This window comes from Sceloporus undulatus, chromosome 1 (assembly GCF_019175285.1).
Source record: "Sceloporus undulatus isolate JIND9_A2432 ecotype Alabama chromosome 1, SceUnd_v1.1, whole genome shotgun sequence".
Lineage (NCBI taxonomy): Eukaryota > Metazoa > Chordata > Lepidosauria > Squamata > Phrynosomatidae > Sceloporus > Sceloporus undulatus.
The window spans coordinates 81635424-81656343 of NC_056522.1; the positions used below are offsets into that span (position 1 = coordinate 81635424).

At 40.7% G+C, this 20920-nt stretch overlaps 1 protein-coding gene across 5 annotated transcripts in view; it reads right to left on the reverse strand.

Moving 5' to 3' along the window:
• Positions 1-16978, reverse strand: part of ARID1B (AT-rich interaction domain 1B) — a 525082-nt gene extending 508104 nt beyond the window's left edge. For all 5 annotated transcript variants that reach the window (XM_042445231.1, XM_042445228.1, XM_042445230.1 and 2 more), the window contains exon 1: positions 16011-16978. In XM_042445231.1, the coding sequence (XP_042301165.1) occupies positions 16011-16970 (960 nt within the window). In that variant the 5' untranslated portion in view covers positions 16971-16978. The remainder of the gene's footprint in view (positions 1-16010) is intronic.
• Between the last annotated feature and the right edge of the window lie 3942 nt (positions 16979-20920).

The following is a 20920-nucleotide window of genomic DNA, read 5'->3' on the forward strand; positions in this document are numbered from 1 at the left end:
ACCCTTTCCTCTACTCCAAACTAGGTTTGGACTTGTATAAATTAAAGAATGTGGTCTGTTTTAATTAATTCAAGCCACCCTACTGAGTTAAATATCTAGCACAAGGCAAAACTACTCTCTACTGCAGATGGCAAATGCTAGGATGAAAAAAATCACCTTGAACAGTTGGTTTTAAAAATAAATGGGATGCCCAAATGCATTTTAAAATCAGAAAGGAATTTATAATAAATACAGTGTATGACAATGTGCCGTATCAAAAACAGCAAGCAGAAATTTCTCTTCACTTGCTTTCAAACAGCTGATGGTCTACAAATAAATGTTATTGACAAGACACCCATAGGTGGTAAAGGATATTCCGTTCGACCACTTTGATTTTTTCCACAAGAACAGACAATGCAAGCAAGCCCATGCAGCACAAAAGAAATACCAAAACTGCAATAAAAATATAATTTTCCTGTAACAATAATCCAGTTGCCCAAACAAATAGAGGGGAGACTGGCTGTACTTTTTATCAACTCTCTTCAAAGTTGGCCAGGGAGAAGGAATGTTAAAGAAAAGAAAAGAGAAGTAATAGTGCCACTCTATTCTGCTCTGGTCAGGCCCCACCTGGAATATTGTGTCCAGTTCTGGGCGCCACAATTCAAAAAGGACATTGAGAAACTGGAGCGTGTCCAAAGGAGGGCGACTAAAATGGTGAAAGGTCTGGAAACCATGCCCTATGAGGAACGACTTAGGGAGCTGGGGATGTTTAGCCTGGAGAAAAGAAGGTTAAGAGGTGATATGATAGCCCTGTTCAAATATTTGAAGGGATGTCATATTGAGGAGGGAGCAAGCTTGTTTTCTGCTGCTCCAGAGACTAGGACCCGAAGCAATGGATGCAAACTGCAGGAAAAGAGATTCCACCTCAATATTAGGAGGAACTTCCTGACAGTAAGGGCTGTTCGACAGTGGAACAAACTCCCTCGGAGTGTAGTGGAGTCTCCTTTCTTCAAGCAGAGGCTGGATGGCCATCTGTTGGGGATGCTTTGATTGTGATTTCCTGCATGGCAGGGGGTTGGACTGGATGGCCCCTGTGGTCTCTTCCAACTCTATGATTCTATGATTCTATGATTCTATGAGCCCAACTCACTTACCACCAAGTAAACAATTAATTATCTGTAACACATTTGCTAGCACAATCTCGCCCAACATGATGCTGTCCAGATATTTTGGATTACAACTCCCATCATTTGCAGCCATGAGTCAATAGGATGATGTGTATAGGATCAAATTAATGTATGCTGTACGAGAGGGCCATTGCTTCGGGGAGGGGTGGGGGGAATACAAGAAATGAAAGTTGCAGAAAGATTAAACTGATAATAGGAAAAGCTGTCAAGTACTTCAAGAGCTTTAGCTATTCTTTGGTATCAGTGCACCCAATCCTATTTAAAATTTCTCACTGTTTCCTCAAATTCTGTCTTGTCTAAAACCTATATGGGGATAGTTTAATTGTCCCCAAGACCTATATGGGGATAGTGTATGCTCTAGTTGTGTGTGTGTGTGTGTGTGTGTGTGTGTGTACTAAATATGCATTGAAGAGGTACGAAACTACTGAGCCACTACAGTGCAGTGTAGCAGTAGTCAGCTCTGGAGACCAGGGTTCAAATCTTTGTATATCCATGGAAACTGACTGGGTGACCATTGTCAAGTCACACTTTATCAGCTACAGAGGAAGGCAAAGGCAAACCCCTCTGACCAAATCTTGCAAAGAAATCCCTGTGATAGATTCAACTTACAGTCAACATGTTGGAAATGACACAAAGGCACACAACAACAACATAAAACTACTTCCTATAAGGTGTTCTTGGAATGCTAGGCAAAGCAAAGGAGGAAATGTAAGAACCACCAATATACAGGGCTTACACAATTTAGATATAGATAACCATATCTATAACACTATGATCTAAAAGTCTGGCAGAAGGGGGCTTAAAAAGCCTCATATGTTAAAAAAGAAAAAAAGAAGAAGTTTGTCTATCTGGACCTTTGGCAGTGACAATTCCTATTAACATGGTATTAAATTACTTTCTTGTGCACTGTTTGGCTGATGTTAACACATTACTTCCTGACCCAAGCAGGATACACACTGTAGAGCAGTTACATCTCCTCCCATTGCTATCTTACTAGAAAAGGACTGACTCATCACTCTTCATGTATGACATAAATACAGTATAGATATTTTAATAGTGTTGTATCTTGCTGTGTTCTTCTACTAGTGGAAAGGACATCACTGGCAGAATAACCCCCCCCCCCAACTGAAGCCACAATTTGCATTGGGGAGGGGGGAGAGCAGTAAGGAAAACACCACAGAGTTCATGCAAATCTGCTCATGTGGTATCAGATGTCACCAACAGGGTAAACAACTGTACTCAGTTACTTGACTGTAACTCCCACTAAACTAAATGGATCTTACTTCTAAGTAGACGGTTGAGTTGTTATGTTGTGTGCCACCAACATGTTTCCAATTTATGGCGACCCTAAGGCAAACCTATCACAGAGCTTTCTTGGCAGAATTTATTCAGAGGAGGTTTGTCTTTGCTGTCCTCTGAGGCTGAGAGAATGCGACCTGCCCTAGGTCACTGAGTGGGTTTCCACAGCTGAGCTGGGATTCGAATCCTGGTCCAACACTCAAGCCACTACACCAGGCTGGCTCACACAGGGCTGCAGCCTAAATGTCAACTTTAAAAAAAAAAAAAGGCAGCGACATTTTAGTGCTATTGACAAATGAAAATGTGTGGGTAATAATTCAAAATATACATCTTTACTCCAATGAGAAGAGATGTCTATATATCTGCCTGCTCCCCTAGTGTTTTGCCACAGTCAGCCAAAAACATACCCCTCTCAAACTTCTCTCTTTACACTTCTTTTTCACAGCATCCAAATCAGCAGCTTATCTTTGTCAGTGAATTTATTCTTTCCTCCGCCAGGCAGGAGAGCTACTTGTCTCTGTATACTGCCTGCGTGTTATCTGTATATGCATTCCATTTGAATCCAATTTCCTTGCATTACCTCTGCCCAGGTCAGGGATGAATGGCTGTCAAATTCCCTCAGGAATGAAAAGAAAAACCCTTTCTTCCTGAGGCAGCAAGTTTCAATTCACAGAGCACATGGCTAATCTACATATGTGAAGGTCACGGCACTTCAGTCAAGGAGGTTAAGAATGGAACAGCTCACGTAAGGGGCTGTCTTAAACATCTTGGCAAGGCGCCCAACAACTGTGATTGCTGAAAAGCAATAGATAGCTTCTGGCAGCACCAAGGGTAAAAATATTTTGATCATGTGATGCCATGCAAGCAAACCACTTTGCTCCATGTGAGAAACTTTTGCAGATGCTAATAAATACCATATTTTGAACTGATTCCAGGCACCAGCCCCTCCTCTCCTTCCATGCTGTGTAAGTGAGAAGGGGGAGATGGGAAATGACATTAGTGGAGGCTGGCTATTTCCTACATTAAAAAAAAAAAAAAAGAATCATGGCAAACACAGAGATAGTAAATAGCATTTAACTACAGTATTTAAAAATCACAGCAAATATCAACCTAGTAGAACACAGGAAATGTATACTCTATATGCCACTGAAGTCAACTGGTTATCTTCATTTATTAAATGCACTGCAAAATGAAATTAACTCTGTCCACCATAATAATTTCTAATTGTTTGAATGCCACCAAGATTCTCAGCTCTAATGACAGATGTACTTTATTTTCATATAGTTACGGCTTACTAAATGGCATCCTCCCATACAGATGAATTAGAAAAGGCTGCTGCTTCTGTAAAATACAAATAGATACTCCAACACTTTGTTCTCCACAGCCAGAATGGGGTGAAAAAATTATGTGCTTGGTTATTCAGGTCCCTACAAATATGATGTGGCTGCATGAAAAAACACACACGCACACACCATTTCCACCCTCTGCAGGAGTGTTCAGGCTGCTGAGTAAAGCAGAATGGAAATTACTACACTGTGGCTGAAAAGCAAATGCCACTACATATATGGAACACATTAAATTAAGATACCACAAACGATTTCCAACTGAAATGTTAACAAATTAAGGACACATATCTTGGCAGACAACAGGATCAAGATACACACAGCAAACAAAGTCATCAAATCCTATAAATGCAAGCCACACCGAAACGCCTCTTCTACATTTTAAAATTAAAGGAATACTAACTGCACCTTCTAACTTATCAGTTATGAAAAAAGAAGTATAATAATCTATTTAAATGAGGTTTCAATAAAAAAGGTAGTATGTCAATTGCAAGTAGTGAGAATACGCTGGGCTAGAAATATAACTTTATTGGGCACAAACCATTTTTTGCAATTTATAATAAACCTTATCATTAACCAAATATTTCACAGGCATTATTCCACCACTGAAAGCAATGGGGTTTGGGAAATAATGCTGAACAGTACAGAGTCCTAAAAATACCCCTTTCTTTCAGTCCATCTCTCACCATATGTACGTCTTTAGCTAAGCAGGTTATATCTACATAAAGCTGTGTATTTAAGTGCACTCAAAAAGTGCAGTTTATATATGCCTGAAGTATTTTCTGGTTATAAGCACAAGAAAGTTCATTCACACAGTCCTGAAGTAATAATAGTATTTAACTTTCTAGATTCGAAGAATAATTTTCATCCACGCCTTTAAGTAGCATCCTCCTTTAAGTAGCAAGTAATAAAGAGAGGCAGCATGATGTCTTGGTTTGTGCATTGGGCTATGATTTTGGAGGCCAGGCTTCAAATCCTCGCTTGGCCACGGAAACCCACTGTGTGGCCTTGAGCAAGTGACACTCTCTCAGCCTTAAAGGGGGCAATGGCAAGCACTCTCTGAAAAAACTCTGGAAAACTCTGTCATAGGTCACCTTCGGGTCACTATCAGTTGGATATGACTTAAAAGCACACAACAAGAACAACAATAATAAAGGGTGGCACCACTTGTGACCCAACAAGCCAAATACGAAGTGTTTTAAACCCAATGTTAATCAGCAACCATCCATGGCTGCTGCACTCCACTTATTTTGCTAGGTCTCACTTTGTGTAATGTAGCTATAAAATAGACCAGATCCATTTGGCTGGCAAGCTTCTTGGGAAAATAAAAACAGAGCATCTCTTACAAGACCATCTCTATGCCTTCTAGAAACACGAGCTAGCATCAGGGAGCTATACAAGCTTATAGGTATTCCTGTCTCCCACAAACACAGAGATCCCCTTGAGACATAAAAGCAAATTTGGAATTTAGTAGGAAAGCGTTTTACAATGCAATCATATGCATATTTATTAAACAGTAAGTTCTACTGTGCTCTATGACATATCCTCTAGCATATAGGCTATAGGACTGTAGCCACAAAGAGAAGGGGGGGCAGGAGAAAAGGAAAATATATTGGTTTTCCCTGAAGAATCATGGCACTAGACTTTGCAGCTAAGAACAATTTTGATTATACAGCTTCCCATGCAGATTGAGCAAACCCACTGACTCCTAAGTACAATTCATGCAGCCCTTGTATTTTAACCACCGAACACACAAACATCTCAGGAAAATCTTATTTAATTCTGAACCATCTAAATGAACAAATGATTTTAAATCAAGAACTCTTTAGAACGGATAGAGAATTCCACTACAAAATTATACTCTGAAATGTAATTCAGACTAAATATCAAAGCAAACCACCTCATTGGGGTTTAGCTACAATAAGTAATCTTCATGAAATCTTTTAATTTCAGTGTGAAAAGGCAAGACTGGATCATGTTTTAGCATTCAAAAGCATAACAGATGTATTTGTGTAAGCAGGCAGTTGATGGCAACATCAGAAGGGGAAATACTGTGCATGACAATAAGCACTACTGGAACAGGGACAATTTATTTAGCATCGTAACAATTGACCATTTGATTATACAAATCTTTGAATTTTCTTGATTTAAAATGTAATTATTTCCAAAGAAGAAAAATTCATGCCCAGAAAACACCTGTTTAAAGAGGTTGTTGTGACAGAATAATAAATAATATAATAAATAAAAACTTTATTTATATACCGCCTTTCCACAGTGATCAAAGCAGTTCACAAGGCCATCAATACAATTACATCATACATCGAATATAAAATAATTAAAACCACGAGTACATATATTATTAAACAAGCATCTTTAAGTCACGAATTAAAACATTAATTTAACATTAATAATATCTACAGAGAGTCAGGAGGATATGCTGACTGGAAAAGATGGGTTTGGGAGAGGCAAATGGCTTAAACCTTTCCATTGCCAATAGAAGCAATCAGCTGTCATCATAACCAATGAGACTTAAGTGTAATTAAATGTGCAAAGTGTGACTATTCATTGGTTTCTTCTACATTGAAACACTCAAAATATTTAAACACTCAGTATAGTAATAATCCCTGATCTGAGCACTCTGTCATGTGTATATGTCTGAGTGCACACACATCTTCAAATCACCTGTTGACTTAAGGCAACCCCACAAATTTCATAGGATTTCCTTAGGCAAGAAATAATCAGAGTTGGTTTTGCTCCTTCCTCTGAAATAAAGCTTACATTTAGTACTTGCTCTCCCATCCAAGTACAAACCAGAGATGACCATACTTAGCTTCCATGATCAGATGAGATCTGGTACCTTTAGAGTATTTAGGCCTGTCATACTAGCAGTAAAATCAAACAAAACAGGCTAACCTGAGTAAGTATTTTTTAAAAAAAAAAAAACAGCTATAAAATACAGATGACTATATCTACCATCTATTGATAGATTACTTTGTATCTTTTTATAGTCATTATTTATTAATTTTCAAATGTTCTGTACAGATATCTAGTAATTATGAAAATGAGGGTGGGGGAAATAAATCAAACTAATTAAGATGGTTCTGGGTTCCAGTTCATCATTAAAAATCTAGTCTTTTAAAATCTGTATCAGCTTTAATCTTCTTGTATTTTGGCTCTAACTATACAACCTCAGGTGTGTTTACTCATAAGTAAAATATCAGTTTATTTAATTAAATTTATATCCCACTTTCCTGCCAAAAATGTTACTATGCTCAATGGGGCTTACACGCTCTTCAATATGTATAGGACTGCAGCCTAAAATATGTAAGCATTTCCAAAAATCACTGAAATTGTGCAAATATACAAGATGGTGAGCCTATGCAGAATGAATTGATTTGCTTTTCAACAGAAACAAATACAGGTCACATAGCCCAGGAGAAACCAAAAACATATGAACAGCGGTTTGTTGACAACGTAAGAAGAAAAGGGGGAGGGGAGAGTAAATGTATTTTTAAAATAGTTAAATTGTAACATCAAGGGTTCAAACATGATTTATATACACAGTAACCTAATTTACTTTTTAAAAAACTAGTTTAACTTGTGTTTGTTTTTTTCCTCCAAGTCTTGAAGTGTTTCTCCATTTTCTTCTAGCTAAAGAATGGGATTACGTATCAACAATTCCCCTCTCTTTTAATTATTACACTAACTGGTGTGACTGAAAGTATATAAACTGTTAAAATATCAATTATCATGTCACAACACAGAAATAAAATAAAGTGTTTTATCATTAAAAATATGGTAAATATTTTACATAGCATCAATTTTGGATGATAAATGTAATTACGCAACATTTTCCTAATTTTGTAAGCTAATTAAAACAACAAATATTGTACATATTGAGAGCTGGAATTCAATAGACTCCTATTCAAGTCCTGCTGACATAAATGAAGACTATACAGCAAAATCCTATTCTTCTAAACTCACTAAATATGAAGACAAATGCTGATGTCACGAGGCAAAAAAAATCTTTTCCATGGCTTGGTACAACTGGGGGGAAAAAAACTTTAATTGGACGCTTAATGTATGCTTGTTCACTTATTCGTATATACTTTTTGCCAACCCAAAAGGCAGTCTTCATGTAAAGTAACACTGTGGCTCCAAATATCCTTTGTCTTTTAAAGATTTTCATTCTGTTGACATAATACAAAACACTGCAGTCTGTTTCATAAGTGAATCTGACATACTTTTGTGTATCAAACTAGACTTTCAAACATGCCTATACAATCGTGGTTTACCAATATTTTACATTAGTAGCTATCCATGCACAAGCGTCACTGAAGATGAAGGGGGAGGATGCCCAAGGCAAAGAATAAACAGTACAGTACTGTTTCAAATCTGAAATGAATGGCTAAACACATGGAATATGCCTCTTGCAATACATGGTCACTTTTCCCTCAGAATAAATTTATGCCTATAGAGGCATACTGAAAGGCTCTTCTGCTTAGAAAATGTCCCTTTGTGGCCTGTCAGATTCCTTAATAATTAATTACACACGAACATCTGATAAAGTTGCATCTGATGAACATATCAGAGGAAATGTACTCTAGTCCATGAAAACTTACATCATAATAAATGTATTTGTCTTTAACGTGTCAAAAACCGTCTGGAAGTTTTACACGTGAACAGTATCTCTCCAGATTTGAATCTATTGGAATGGGTGCCCCCCCCCCAAGCTAATCTCTAAATTATGTAACTTGAGATGTTAACATAATGCCATGCTTTATTATGCTCTGTTTGACACAACTAAGGGAACACACCATCCTAGGTTCTTTTGTGTTGGCAAATTAAGGCTTCGGGAAACTGGCAGCATTTTGCACCTCTGTGCCTTTCTTGTGTAAAAGACACATATAAACTCTTTCCATGCCATGATTTCAGTAAAGGGACTGCTTTTGACCACACTCTTTTGACCTAAAATTGTAATATGGAAAGAAGAACACAGTTGTGAACATGTAAATAAGCTTTAAAAATTCTAGCAAAATAAATTCCATCAATATGTTTCATGGTTTCATAAAACTGTCTGATTTTCATAAGCAAAGGGTTTGGCAAATTTTTAATATATTTTCCTTTGGTAATCCAAATAAACAGATCACTCATATCTATACAGATAAATGACTTATAAAGAACTTCAGACTGAAAGTAAGCATTTATATATGAGAAAAACACCAGGCAAGATGGGACAAGAGCTTACCCTTTAGAGAACAAATTATTTCTATCTCCATTTTAAAATCAAATTTCAAAAGCACTGGGGCATACTGACAAAGTAAACCTGCATTAATTCAGATACCACTGCCACCCTCTATTTTTAAGAAAAGCATTAGAAGCTATATAAATAGCCCCAACATTGAAAAATTCAGATTTACAAGAAAACATAATAATCACAATGCTAAAATTTATTCCAAATAAGTTAGCCTACCACAGTTAAACACTACTGGGATCTGAAATTCTCAAGCCTCGAGCGAGCACAGCAAGTGAGGTACCACTCTTCTTTACATATCCACAGAGAATCTTTAGTGCCTTCTAATATTTGACACATTTTAAAATTGTACTGAGATGGAGTACTAGTGCTTTAATAAGCTTGAAGGCAATTATATAAATCAAAACACATATAACACTGATACAAAACTTGCAGCTGATGAACATCTCAGGTCACTCCCACTAGATTAAATATGCTCAGTAAGCAAAATGCACGTGCCTTAAGACATCCCACATGGCTGGTCATCAAGATTCCTAAAAAATTGATGATGATGTTACCAAGGAATTTGATTCTCTCTTCCCCACAGTCTTGAGGCGTTTCTCTCAAAATTTTAATTTTGGTTCCAGCAATAAGATAAACACATACAAAGAATCAAAACAGCTAGCAGAATTCTAGATTGTTCTTCTAACACTCTACAATGTGAGTTATTCCAGTCTAGCAATAGTGATTTATTCTATTAAAATAACCTTTTGTTCTTTGATCACCTCTCTGAATCTGAACATATGTATCTCCAAAAATGATGCACGTGGGATAAAAAAAAATCTACATCTCCTCCAATGCCATGTATACATTCCAAATAAATGGCTAATGCAGCCACCTGCCTGAAGAGCGGAGTTAATACCCCTTTCCCCGGCAATCCTTCATCATCTGCCAGAATGAGAAGATTGTTGTTACAGCAGTTTTCATGTAAGCAGTACCTTGTAACAGTCAATTTATCCAGTGACTGAGGCCTATATTTTAATTGAAGCCTTTATGCATTTTAGTTGACTATTACTTAATTCAATCACATAATTATAGTCTTATATTTTTCAAAAAGAAAATAAGCACAAGGCTTGCTTCTTGCATAACCAACAGTAAGAATCTTGCACAAAAGAAACTAATTTACCATTAATTTTACATCCAGTCCTCTTGCATATAAACTCCTTCTGAAAATTTAATATTCCATCATTTTGAATGCTACAGCAACCAGTAATGCACACTGATCCCACCGTGTTAATATAATAAAAAGTAACAAGAGATTCTATTAATTCTTTATACTGTTCCTTTACAAATTCTGTTTAGATGGAGGATTATGATCAGAAACCTTGTTTGAACAAAAATAGTGCAAAAGGAGGGGTTTTTTTTTCCTCCCACTGGTCTAGTAATAATCTATAGACCCAGCTAGTATTTTCCAAAAGTCTCCAGTTTTCAGTCCTGGTCTTGCAGCCCTTACTTAAAACAAAGCTCTGACAAGACGTAATACTGCTGGCGTAAACAGACTTGCTGGGGGGGAGCTCTTTTAAAAGAGATACCATTAACATGCCTTATATTTTCAAAAAGACAGCTGCTGGACTGTTTTTTCTAATAATCAGACAACTTTACTGGATTCCATTTAAAAAATCCAGTGAAAACAGTGAATATGTACTATTGCACTTCACGTATCTCCATATTCTAGTGTGTATGAAATGTAAACTATAAACTAAAACAAGTCAGGTGACTCCTAGTGTTCGTGCCAATCGACCACAAAAGTGATAAATAATGAAATAAGGTTTGATGAGATTATGTACCTCTCTCCTAATTATACCATTCTAGACCTTATTTGCAACCACATTAATGCTGCAAAATGCAGTATGCACAGCTACCCTGGACTTGGTGTTTCTTTCCTTTTTCCGGCAGTAGGAGATGTCTTTGCAATTCACAGATGCTAGCTATGAAAATTAAAACACCAGTCAAATTTTATTTAAGTGATTTTGTACAGCAAATAAGATAGAAAATCTTGCTGATCATAGAATCCAACACCCCACATATTAAAAGCCAGGAAGCAGCAATAATGTTATCATGATTCTAGGTATATTGCATTCTATCTTCTTCTTTTTAATGAAAAAGATTACAGTTGTTACAATTAGAATCACAAATTATGCCTTGCACATCTGTACAGTCAGAGCTACATATTAATATGCACATACATGCACGTGTACATGAACGCACATACATACACACACACACCTTTATAAATAGATACAATATATGTATATTTGGCTGAGTATCAAACCCAGGTTGCGATGGTAAATGTTCCATTCCACACCTTTCAAACATACAGGGCTATCACCAACAGGAATACAATGGCAAAATGCATACCTGTTAATGTTCAGAATTTTACATATAAGTAAAAGCAGTTAGCAAACAAAAAAATAGTATTTACTGTGTCGACAACATATGTGCTAGTTTAAGTAAATTATCTTCTTAAAGCTATTTATCTGTTGTCCAGAAACTAAAAGGCAATAAAGAGAAACAAAAGCATGACTAATGAATGATGGTTATAACGAACAATAACATCAAAATATTGAATAATTGCATCAAAGAACACAACACTGGCAGAATACCTTTAAAAATCGCCCATAATACATCACAGAATCAAACAGATATCTGCTACTAGAAGTAGGATGTGAATCAGTTTTCAAAGGGTTATGATAAATATATAATGATTCTGTTCTCATTCCAATAAAAATTAAATACTGGTAACAATTGCTATCATAGAAAAATAGCACATAAAAGCCTATGTATCTAAAATCCAGTTTCCTATGCCTTTTCCACCTATGAAAAGCTAAATGTTTAAACAGTCTATTGTTTAAAACAAAGGAGACAAAGCAAATCTTTTAAAATTAATTATGAGGGATTATACATACACAGATTCATTACCTAATGGTTTCTAGTAACCCCTTTATCTCATAAAATTCAAAAGGGAAAAGATTAACTCCTTGAATTCTTACTTTCCCTGTAAAGGGGTGGAGGAGGGAACTAAAACATTAGAGCAATAGTCTATAGCCAATAGATAAATATGTTTTCAGTCAGTCCAAGGTTCAAAATATTTGTTTCAGTTACACCATAACTCTCTACTACAGCCATTGTCTAGGACTCAGCTATTTTAAAATGTCTTTTCTTCTGAAATTTAGCTTTTGGGAGTTCCCGAAGGGTGTATGTAGGAATTTATTTCTTGTAATTCTGTTTCTGAGAGCATGTTCAAAGATTCAGCAGTTCATAATAAGCTATCTTGTTAAGGAAGGAAACGTTCCTCAGTAAAAATGAAATATATTGTTACTCCCTTTTTAACAGCATTCACTTCACTACAAATTAATGCATACGTTTGTATTTTATTTTTCAGATCAACCGAATTAAATGAAGCATGATGCCCCCCCCCCTGTTTCTGATCTATGAAATCAAAATACAAAACAGTTTTTTAAAAAAAATAAGGTTGTAGACAGACAGAACAATTTTACATAAACAAAAAAAGATCATCAACTTGAAGCAATTTTGCTTAAAAACCATAAGATATGGAAGACACATAAAAATAACAAGTACAACAAATTAAGACCATTTATATATGGTACTAAAAAATAATTAATGTGTAATTTCAATCAGAGTATGAAGTTAACATTCAGCCACTCCAATGCAGAACTTACAAATTCAAGATACACTTTCACAAGATATTCTCCAACAATTGTGCTTGTCAGAAGACCAAATGATTAAAATATCTGCTCATCCTTTAGAATAAAAAAAAACCCTTCAAAAGTGATTGACAAGACAGCAAAATGAAAATATAATGAAAAGGAAGTAAAGATACAAATGATCACCCAAAAGTTTGCTTTTTTTCAAAAGAATTTTTTTAATATAACCATCACTGGTTTCCCATATTCCTTGTAATTCCAGCTATCTAAGGATGCTTGCCAATTATTTCAGCTTCTTCTACGACTGTGTAGCCTTGCATATCTGCGAGCAAAAGTGCTCAGTTATTATTTGTGGCGAGAATTTTTGTGACTGTACTGCTCAGCAATTCTATTTACATCAGCAATGCTAAATGCCCAATGGTGAGAGAGGAGCCAATCAGATGGCAGATTAGATGTCAACTCAGAGGCAGCTGTCTGGAGACTATTGCAGCCAGTTTACCTCCACAATTCAAATTCCAAACCTTGCAAAGAAGATCAAGTCACTCTTTAGGCTCAGGCTGCCGAGCAAGAAACGTCAACAGTGCCGAGTTACTTCCCAGGGTTTTAGAGGCAACAAAAAGACAACTTTTACAAACACTGGACAGTCACGGCCCAGTATCAATCGACCTGATAATCCACAGGATAATACAACTGATTGGAAATTGGGCACAATCAGTCTCCAGAAACACTGAATGAACAGTTTAATGCTCGGGCCTTTTTAGCTAAAAGAAAAGCAGCTATCGCTCGATGGAAGAGGGGGAATGGGGGAAATCGCAATCTGTTTCTAATTACCTGCAGCACTTCATATGCTTTTTAACTGTTTTATTTTAATATATTATAGTTAGATTAAAAAGACAGGAGAAACATATGAAAAGAGAAGGGCATCTGAAAAACTAGGGCAGGAACCTTTTCCTTCTTGCTACAGCTCATCCCCTCCAAGGAGACTTGCACACTTTTTGCTGACCTTTAGTATACAATTGTGTCCAAACAACACAATTTACTACACGATCTGAAAGATTCATTTCCTTACGAAGAGAAATAAATGAGGAAAGAAAGAGAAAAACAGCAGTTTTATGGCCAGCAGAGCCTGCAAGACTCTGCCGGTTCCTCCCTTTGCCACTCCAAAGTGGTTTTCCTCTGGGCCTTCCTTGTGTGTTCAGATTTCTAATAAGTCTAGAGTAGGAGCACTGGGTGGAGTAGAGGGGGGTCTCTTGTATTGTTCAGCTCTTGTAGAAAAATAGCCTGGGGTTTTTTCCCCCAGCAGGAAAGTAATCTCCCCCCCTCTCCATTTCCATGCCTCTCTGACCTAACCAGAGTCAGACCCTCTACATTATCCAACCCGGTTTAGGCAGGATATATATCCTGGGGTAGCCATGTTGGTCATGTAGCAAAGTAGAACAACATCCCACAGCCAGAAGATCTTTATGGGGCCAACCAAAATGCACAAAACACACCTTGCATGCTTCTGAAGCTCCGCTGGCTTTTTCATCAGGCAAAGATGTTGAAAAAATCATACAAGAGGAAAAAAATATTATGACAATGTTAGTCCCAAGCCTGCATATTGCTGAGATGTGGTATTGGGAGGGACGTTCATGCAGGAAGGGCCCTCCTCTTTCTAGCCATGTGGGCACTCCAGGAAATAAAATTTTAAGTACCATCAGCAAGACAAAAAAAGAGACGTTCCTCTTGAGATCCAAGTGGCCTAAATACCACCTAAACTGAGAACAGCTACATCTTGACAAAACAAAGGCTTGGGACTAACACCCTCAAAATTTTCCCCCCTTCTCCTGTTTGGTTTTTCTTTAAGCACCTTTGCTTGATGAAGAAGCCAGTGGAGCTTTGAAAGCCTGTGACACGTCTATTGTCCAACATTTTAGTTGACCCATAAAGGGATACTTGTTTTGTGGATTTGAAATGTTTTAAAGGGTGGTGCTTCGAAAGCTTGCATGATGTATTTTGACTGGCCCCATAAATATATCCCAGTTTTGTGGATGAGGGATGTTTCTAAGTGGTGCTTTGAAAGCTTGCACAATGCATTTTGTGCAGCATTTTGGTTTACCACATAAAGATATCCCTGCTTTGTGGATTTAGGATGTTTTGAAGAGTGGTGCTTTGAAAGCTTGCATGATGCATGGCCCCCATAAAAGTATCCCAGTTTTGTGGATGTGCAATGTTTTGATGAGTAGCCCTTTGAAAGATTGCACGGTCTATTTTGTGCAACACTATGGTAGGCCCCATAAAGCCTCCCAGTTTTGTGGGGTGTGTGGGATGTTTCAAAGAGTGGTGCTTCGAAAGTGTATGTGATTTTGACATTTCAAAAAGCAGTGCTTTGAAAGCTTGCATGCACCATTCTGTGTGACACTATGGCTGTCCCCATGAAGGTCTCCCAGTTTTGTGGATTGTGGGATGTTGCTCAGAGTGGTGCTCTGAAAGCTTGCATGATGCATTGTGTAAATTTAAGCTGGCCCCATAAAAATATCCCTGTTTTGTGGGATGTTTTGAGGTGGGGTGCTTTGAAAGCTTGCATGATACATGGCCCCATAAAAGTATCCCAGGGTCTGAACAGACAGGCCAAAATAAAGCTGCTTCAGGTCACTTTGGAGGCATGCTGTTTAAATGAGTCCAGAGGCCCCACCAAAGCCATGTTCCCGTCCTAAGGACTGGAGCGCAGCTTCTGGCCTCTTAAGATGCGTGTGTCATTTAAACAGCATGCCTCCAAAGTAACCCAAAGCAACTTTATTTTGGCCTGTCTGTGTGGGCCCCTAGTTTTGTGGGTGTGTGATGTTCCTGAAGAGTGCGCACCATTCTGTGCAATACTATGGCTGTCCCCATAAAGATATCCCTGCTTTGTGGATTGTGGGGTGTTTCTAAGAGCAGTGCTTCCTTCGAAAGCTTGTGTGATGCCTTTTGTGTGTTTTGGCTGTCCCCATAAAAGTGTCCCTGCTTTGTGGGATGTTTCGAGAGCGGCCCTTGGGAAGCTTGCTTGATGCATGGCCCATAAAAGTATCCCATGCTTTGGCTGAAAGCTTGCCTGCCTCTGCTGCCAGTGCTGGGGATGAAGAGCTGAGGGAGGAGGAGGAGGAGGAGGAGGAGGAGTGGGAATGGAGTGGGAGCAGAGCAGAGCAGAGCAGAGCAGGAAGGGGAGCCACAGCCAGGGAGGGAGGAGGGGAGCCTTCTTCTTTGGGGGGGGGTCTCTCCTTCTTACCTGGCTCCTCCCGAGGCTCTGCCCGCTGTTCCCGGGACTCATGGCCGGGTGGCCTCTTTGTTGTTGTGCCGCCGCTGCCGCTGCCGCTGCCGCCCAAGCCGGGCTGCCCGCTCCGTACTGGCCCAGCGCCGCGGCTGCCTCCTTGGCCCCGAGGCCTAGTCCCAAGGCGGCGGCGGCGGCGGCGGAGGGCTGGCTCCCTGGGGCGGGGGCCCCTGCTCCTCCCTGAGGCGGCGGCGGAGGAGGAGGAGGAGGCGGCGGCGGCGGCTGAGGCTGCGAGGGGGCAGCGGCGGGGCTGGCGTAGTCGGGGTACCCTCCGTAGCTCCTCATCATGGGGCTGGGAGAGGTGAGCAGCTGGTTCAAGGTTGGCGTGGCCCCCGAGGCCGGGTGCTGCTGCTGCGGGGCTTGGGCCGAGAAGCGCTGGAAGCCCGGAGGAGGAGCAGGAGGCTTGCCCAGGCCCCCGACCATCATCCCCTGAGGAGGCTGCCGAGGGGAGCCCAGGGCCCCGAAGGAGGAGGGGGCCGAAGAAGCCGAGGAAGAGGGCCCCCCATAGCCTCCCCCCGCTCCTAGCGAGGCTCCTCCGCCGCCGCCGCCGCCTCCTGCTCCTGCCGGGCGGCCGTAGGCGTAGTGGTTGTAGTGGCTGTTGGCGTAGGCTTCGTGGGAGTTGGGCAGGGGATCCATGGGGTTCGCGGGGTGCATTAGGAGCCCCATCCCGGGGCTTTGTTGTCCGCCATGTTGATCAAAGGCCCGGCTCGAGGAGGAGGAGGAGGAAGAAGAAGAGGAGGAGGAGGAAGAGCCGCCACTACTGTTCCCTCCTCCTCCTCCTCCTCCTGGGTTTCCGTAATAGCTATTAAACTCCGCCGCGGAGGGGACAGCCACGGCGCCTCCTCCTCCTCCTCCTCCCTGAGGCGGCTGCGGGGGTGGTGGCTGTTCATAGCGGCCGCCGAGGTGCTGTTCGCCCATTTTGTCCAGCGGCGCTTCCCCTCCTGCCCCTGCCCCTCCTGCTTGGCCTTTCTTCTGGGCCTCCTGGGCCTGTCCCCCCCCTCAAGCCGCCTTCCAGCTCCCGGCCTCCATGTTGAGGCTGCTGCTCCTGCTCCATCTCCGAGCGGCTGCTGCTGGGCTGAGCAGCGCCACCGTTGTTGTTGGGGGTGTTCTCCCGCGGATGGGGCTGAGGAGGAGGAGGCTGTTGTTGTTGTTGTTGTTGAAACTGATTTAGAGGCTGCTGCTGCTGCTGCTGGAGGGAATGGTGGAGGTGGAGGTGGTGCCCAGGATACTGGGGGTGGTGGTGGTGCTGTTGTTGTTGTTGTTGGGGATGATGGTGATGTTGTTGTGGAAGAAGAGGAGGAGGGTGGCTGGCGCTTTTCAACTTGTGGTTGGGGACCTCCATGGCTGAGGAAGAAGAAGGAGGCGAAGAAGAGGAGGAGAAACCAGCTTCTGTTGCAACCGATTCAGGCGTCGCCGTCGTCGAAGGAGCAGAAGAGGAGTCGATGGCGACGTCGGCAGCCTTGCTGTTGTTGTTGTTGCTGCTCGCAGAAGTTGCGTCGTTGTTCAGCTCGTGATGGTGGCGGTGCTGGTGGTGGAAGTGATGGTGGTGGAAGAGCTGCTGCTGCTGCTGCTGCTGCTCGACATTATTCAATCCGCCGCCGCCGCCGTTGTTCTTGGCCCCTTCCTGGGGCCCCAGGAGCCCCTGAGCAGCCGGAGCCGAGTTCAAATCCTGGCCCAAGCTGGGGCTCTTGCCCTGGTTCTTCTTGGCCGCGCCCGCCGGAGCCGAGGCCACTTGCGCGGCCATGATCATGGCAACATGGCAGAGGAGGAGGAGGAGGAGGAGGACGGGGGGAGAGGGAGGAGGAAGGCCTCGGCGGAGGAGGATTAAAGGACGGAGCAATTAAAGGCCCCTTCGCCCCGGTTTAGGAGGAAACAGTTAGGCAAAAATGCCTGAAAGAAAAAGAATTGACACCAAGAATAAGAATACTAACAATAAAATTAAAAACGCCCCATTCCACAGAGAAAGAACTGCACTGGTTTCATTTTAAATAGACATCTACAGAAAAAGACACGCTGCAGTCATCCCTTCCTCTCCCGCGTCGCAAAGGGAGATTTCTCCACAGAAATCATACTATTAAGCCCCTCCAGAGTCTCTGATTCGAGGCTGAAGAAGAGACAGACGCTAAGAAGAAAACGCCTCGCCTGGCCGTGGCAGCCTCCTCCTCCTCTCCTCCTCCTCCTCTCTGCTGTTTGTGATAATACTCGTGTGGAAAAGTTAGGAGGGTTTTTTGTTTTAGGAAGGGTTGCCCTTTTGTTTTTTGTTGTTGCTGTTGTTGTTTTTCAGGTTTAAAGGAAACTTTGGTTCGGTTTGGTTTTCTCTGTCTGTCTTTTTCCTCTCTCTGACCCGGATATGGGCAAAAGACACGTCTGGCTGAGGCTAGCTGGCCCAGCATGGCATAGGAGAGAGAGAGAGAGAGAGAAGGAGAAAGGGAAGGAGGAGGAGGAGAGCCCTAACAACTATTATCCACCCCTCTCTCTCTCTCTGATGACTCTGGGGCACATGGAAAAGCCGGACTGGATTTCTCTCCATCCCTGGCTTCTGCTGTTGCAGCTCCAACCAGGAGGAGGAAAAAGGAAACCTCTCTGGCTTCAGAAAAGGCTGGCAAGAGCAGGGAAAGAAAGGGCTTGCCACTTTCTCTTTTGTATTTCTTTATTTCCCCCTTCCAGGGTCAAAGCAAGAAGTGTGTCTGTGTGTATTACAAGTCCTTTTCATTCAGTATTTTTCTCATTACACACACATAAATGTTACACATAAACAGCTATTTTTTCTAATATTGGGCTGTGGTGTCATTATTATTATTATTAGATTTATATGCCACCCTTCTGCCAAGGTTGGGAGGGCAGCTTACAACATTAAAAAACACACACACTATTAAAAACATACAAAAATAGTATATTGAAATAGAATTTATTTTTTAGTAGTAGTAGCAGTAGTACATAGTAACAATATGCCTGCTTATATTAAAACCAGACTCCATTTTTAAACCAGGTTAGCTCTGGCACTACTACTTAACAGCCCTCAAGCGGACCAAACCGAATCATGGCAACCCTGTGGATGAGACCAGTGCCATAATAATAATAATTAATAATAATAATAATAATAATTTATTTGCATCCCCCCTCTCCGTCAGGATCGAGGGAGCGTATAATAAGGGTAAAAATGCACCAATATAACAATATAAAATGAAGCCATTATCCCTCCCACCAGTACAACAATTAAAATTCCCTTATAACAATAAAATGACATTCAGATTATTCAAACAATCAAGCAACAAGAAAGAGATGGGTACATAGGGTTGGTGTCACCTGGCGCAGTAACTCACGGTGGCACACTCACCTCTTCCATTGACCCCCCTCCCATTTCACACCATTTCCTTAGTAATGCTTTTTTGTACTCAAGTTACTTGTAAATCATAATTCCTCACATACCTGCTGAATGCCATGCTAATAGTTCTGACTTTAACAACTAGCAAAACAGAAATTATACCTGCAAACTACTATATCATGTTCACAAGCTAAATGTATTTACACATGCACAGTGAAGATTTGATCAAAATGTGATGTCGTTAAAGTTTTAAAAGAATTAAAATTTCAAAAGTTTCAAAAAAATTAAATTAAAATTTTGAAATCTGAAATAATAATTTAAAAAAATTCTGGGACCCCTGCTTTCCTTTCCCAGCGAGATCCCCCCCCCCAATTCCCACCAGCTCTTAAAGCATTTTAAAGGGAGGCAGATGAATGCCACAGCCTGTTTCTACCAAAATGTAGGTCTTTGAGGAGCAATGGTGTCCCCCTCCCTTCATGGTGTCACCTGGTGCAGTCCGAACTCCCCCCCCCCATGACACCACTGATATTGGGACTGATTGGCATGCTTTACCTCCACACCACCTAAAGTTTTCCTGATGCAAAACATGAAGACTTCTTGAGAAATCCCGTGTCCTCTGCCTACATAGGAGCCTGTGGTTTCACCAAGGAAGGAGACATGCAGGATTCCAAGGAAACGTCTTCTTTGGACTGCAAATGGACATTAAATTTCCTTGGCTTTGAAAATCTACCAGTGACTGACCGCATGGCCAAAGGGGGAGGTGCCAGCCTGCCAGTACCCCTCCCTATTCTCTGAACTAAGCAGTTTACCACACAGGGGAAACCTGTGTGATAAACAAACAGAACAAAACAGCAAAAGCAGGTTGATTTTTCACACCGCGTCACTGTTAAAGCGGTATTAACCCAAACGGAAATTAGACAAAAGCCACTCCTTTTTACTTTCGGAAAATCCCGAAAGTAAAAAGGAGTTGCTTTTGTCTACTTTTTGTTTGGGTTTACACCAGTTTAACAACGTCGTGTGTAAAAATCAACCTGCTTTTGTGGGTTTTTTTCAGCTTTTAAATCCCATTTTTGCATGGGATTTTCCCCATGTGATAAACTTGTAAGACCAGAAACAGAAAATGCTGGTCTAAGACTAACATCTTCAATTTTTTTTCTCCTGTTTGCTTGTGCAGAAGCCAGTGCGACTTCATAAGCTTGCAACATGTAATTGTGGATTTTGGTTGGCCCAATAAAGATACCATTGTTTGGATGTTATTGGATTTGCTATATGGCCAACACGGCTACTCCTAGATGTTTTTTACATAAACATAACATTATACATAGACATACAATTGCATTCTACACCTTAGAAAGAAAAGAGTCGAGTAGAATCAAGAAGGAAACTAGGCGAGATCTAAAGGCTAGCTTGCCCTAAGGGGTTTTAGATATAAATTAGATACCTGTATATCTAATATATAGATATATAATAGATTATATAGAGATAGATAGATAGATAGATAGATAATAGATATATTATTTAGATATACAATGCTTCCACATCA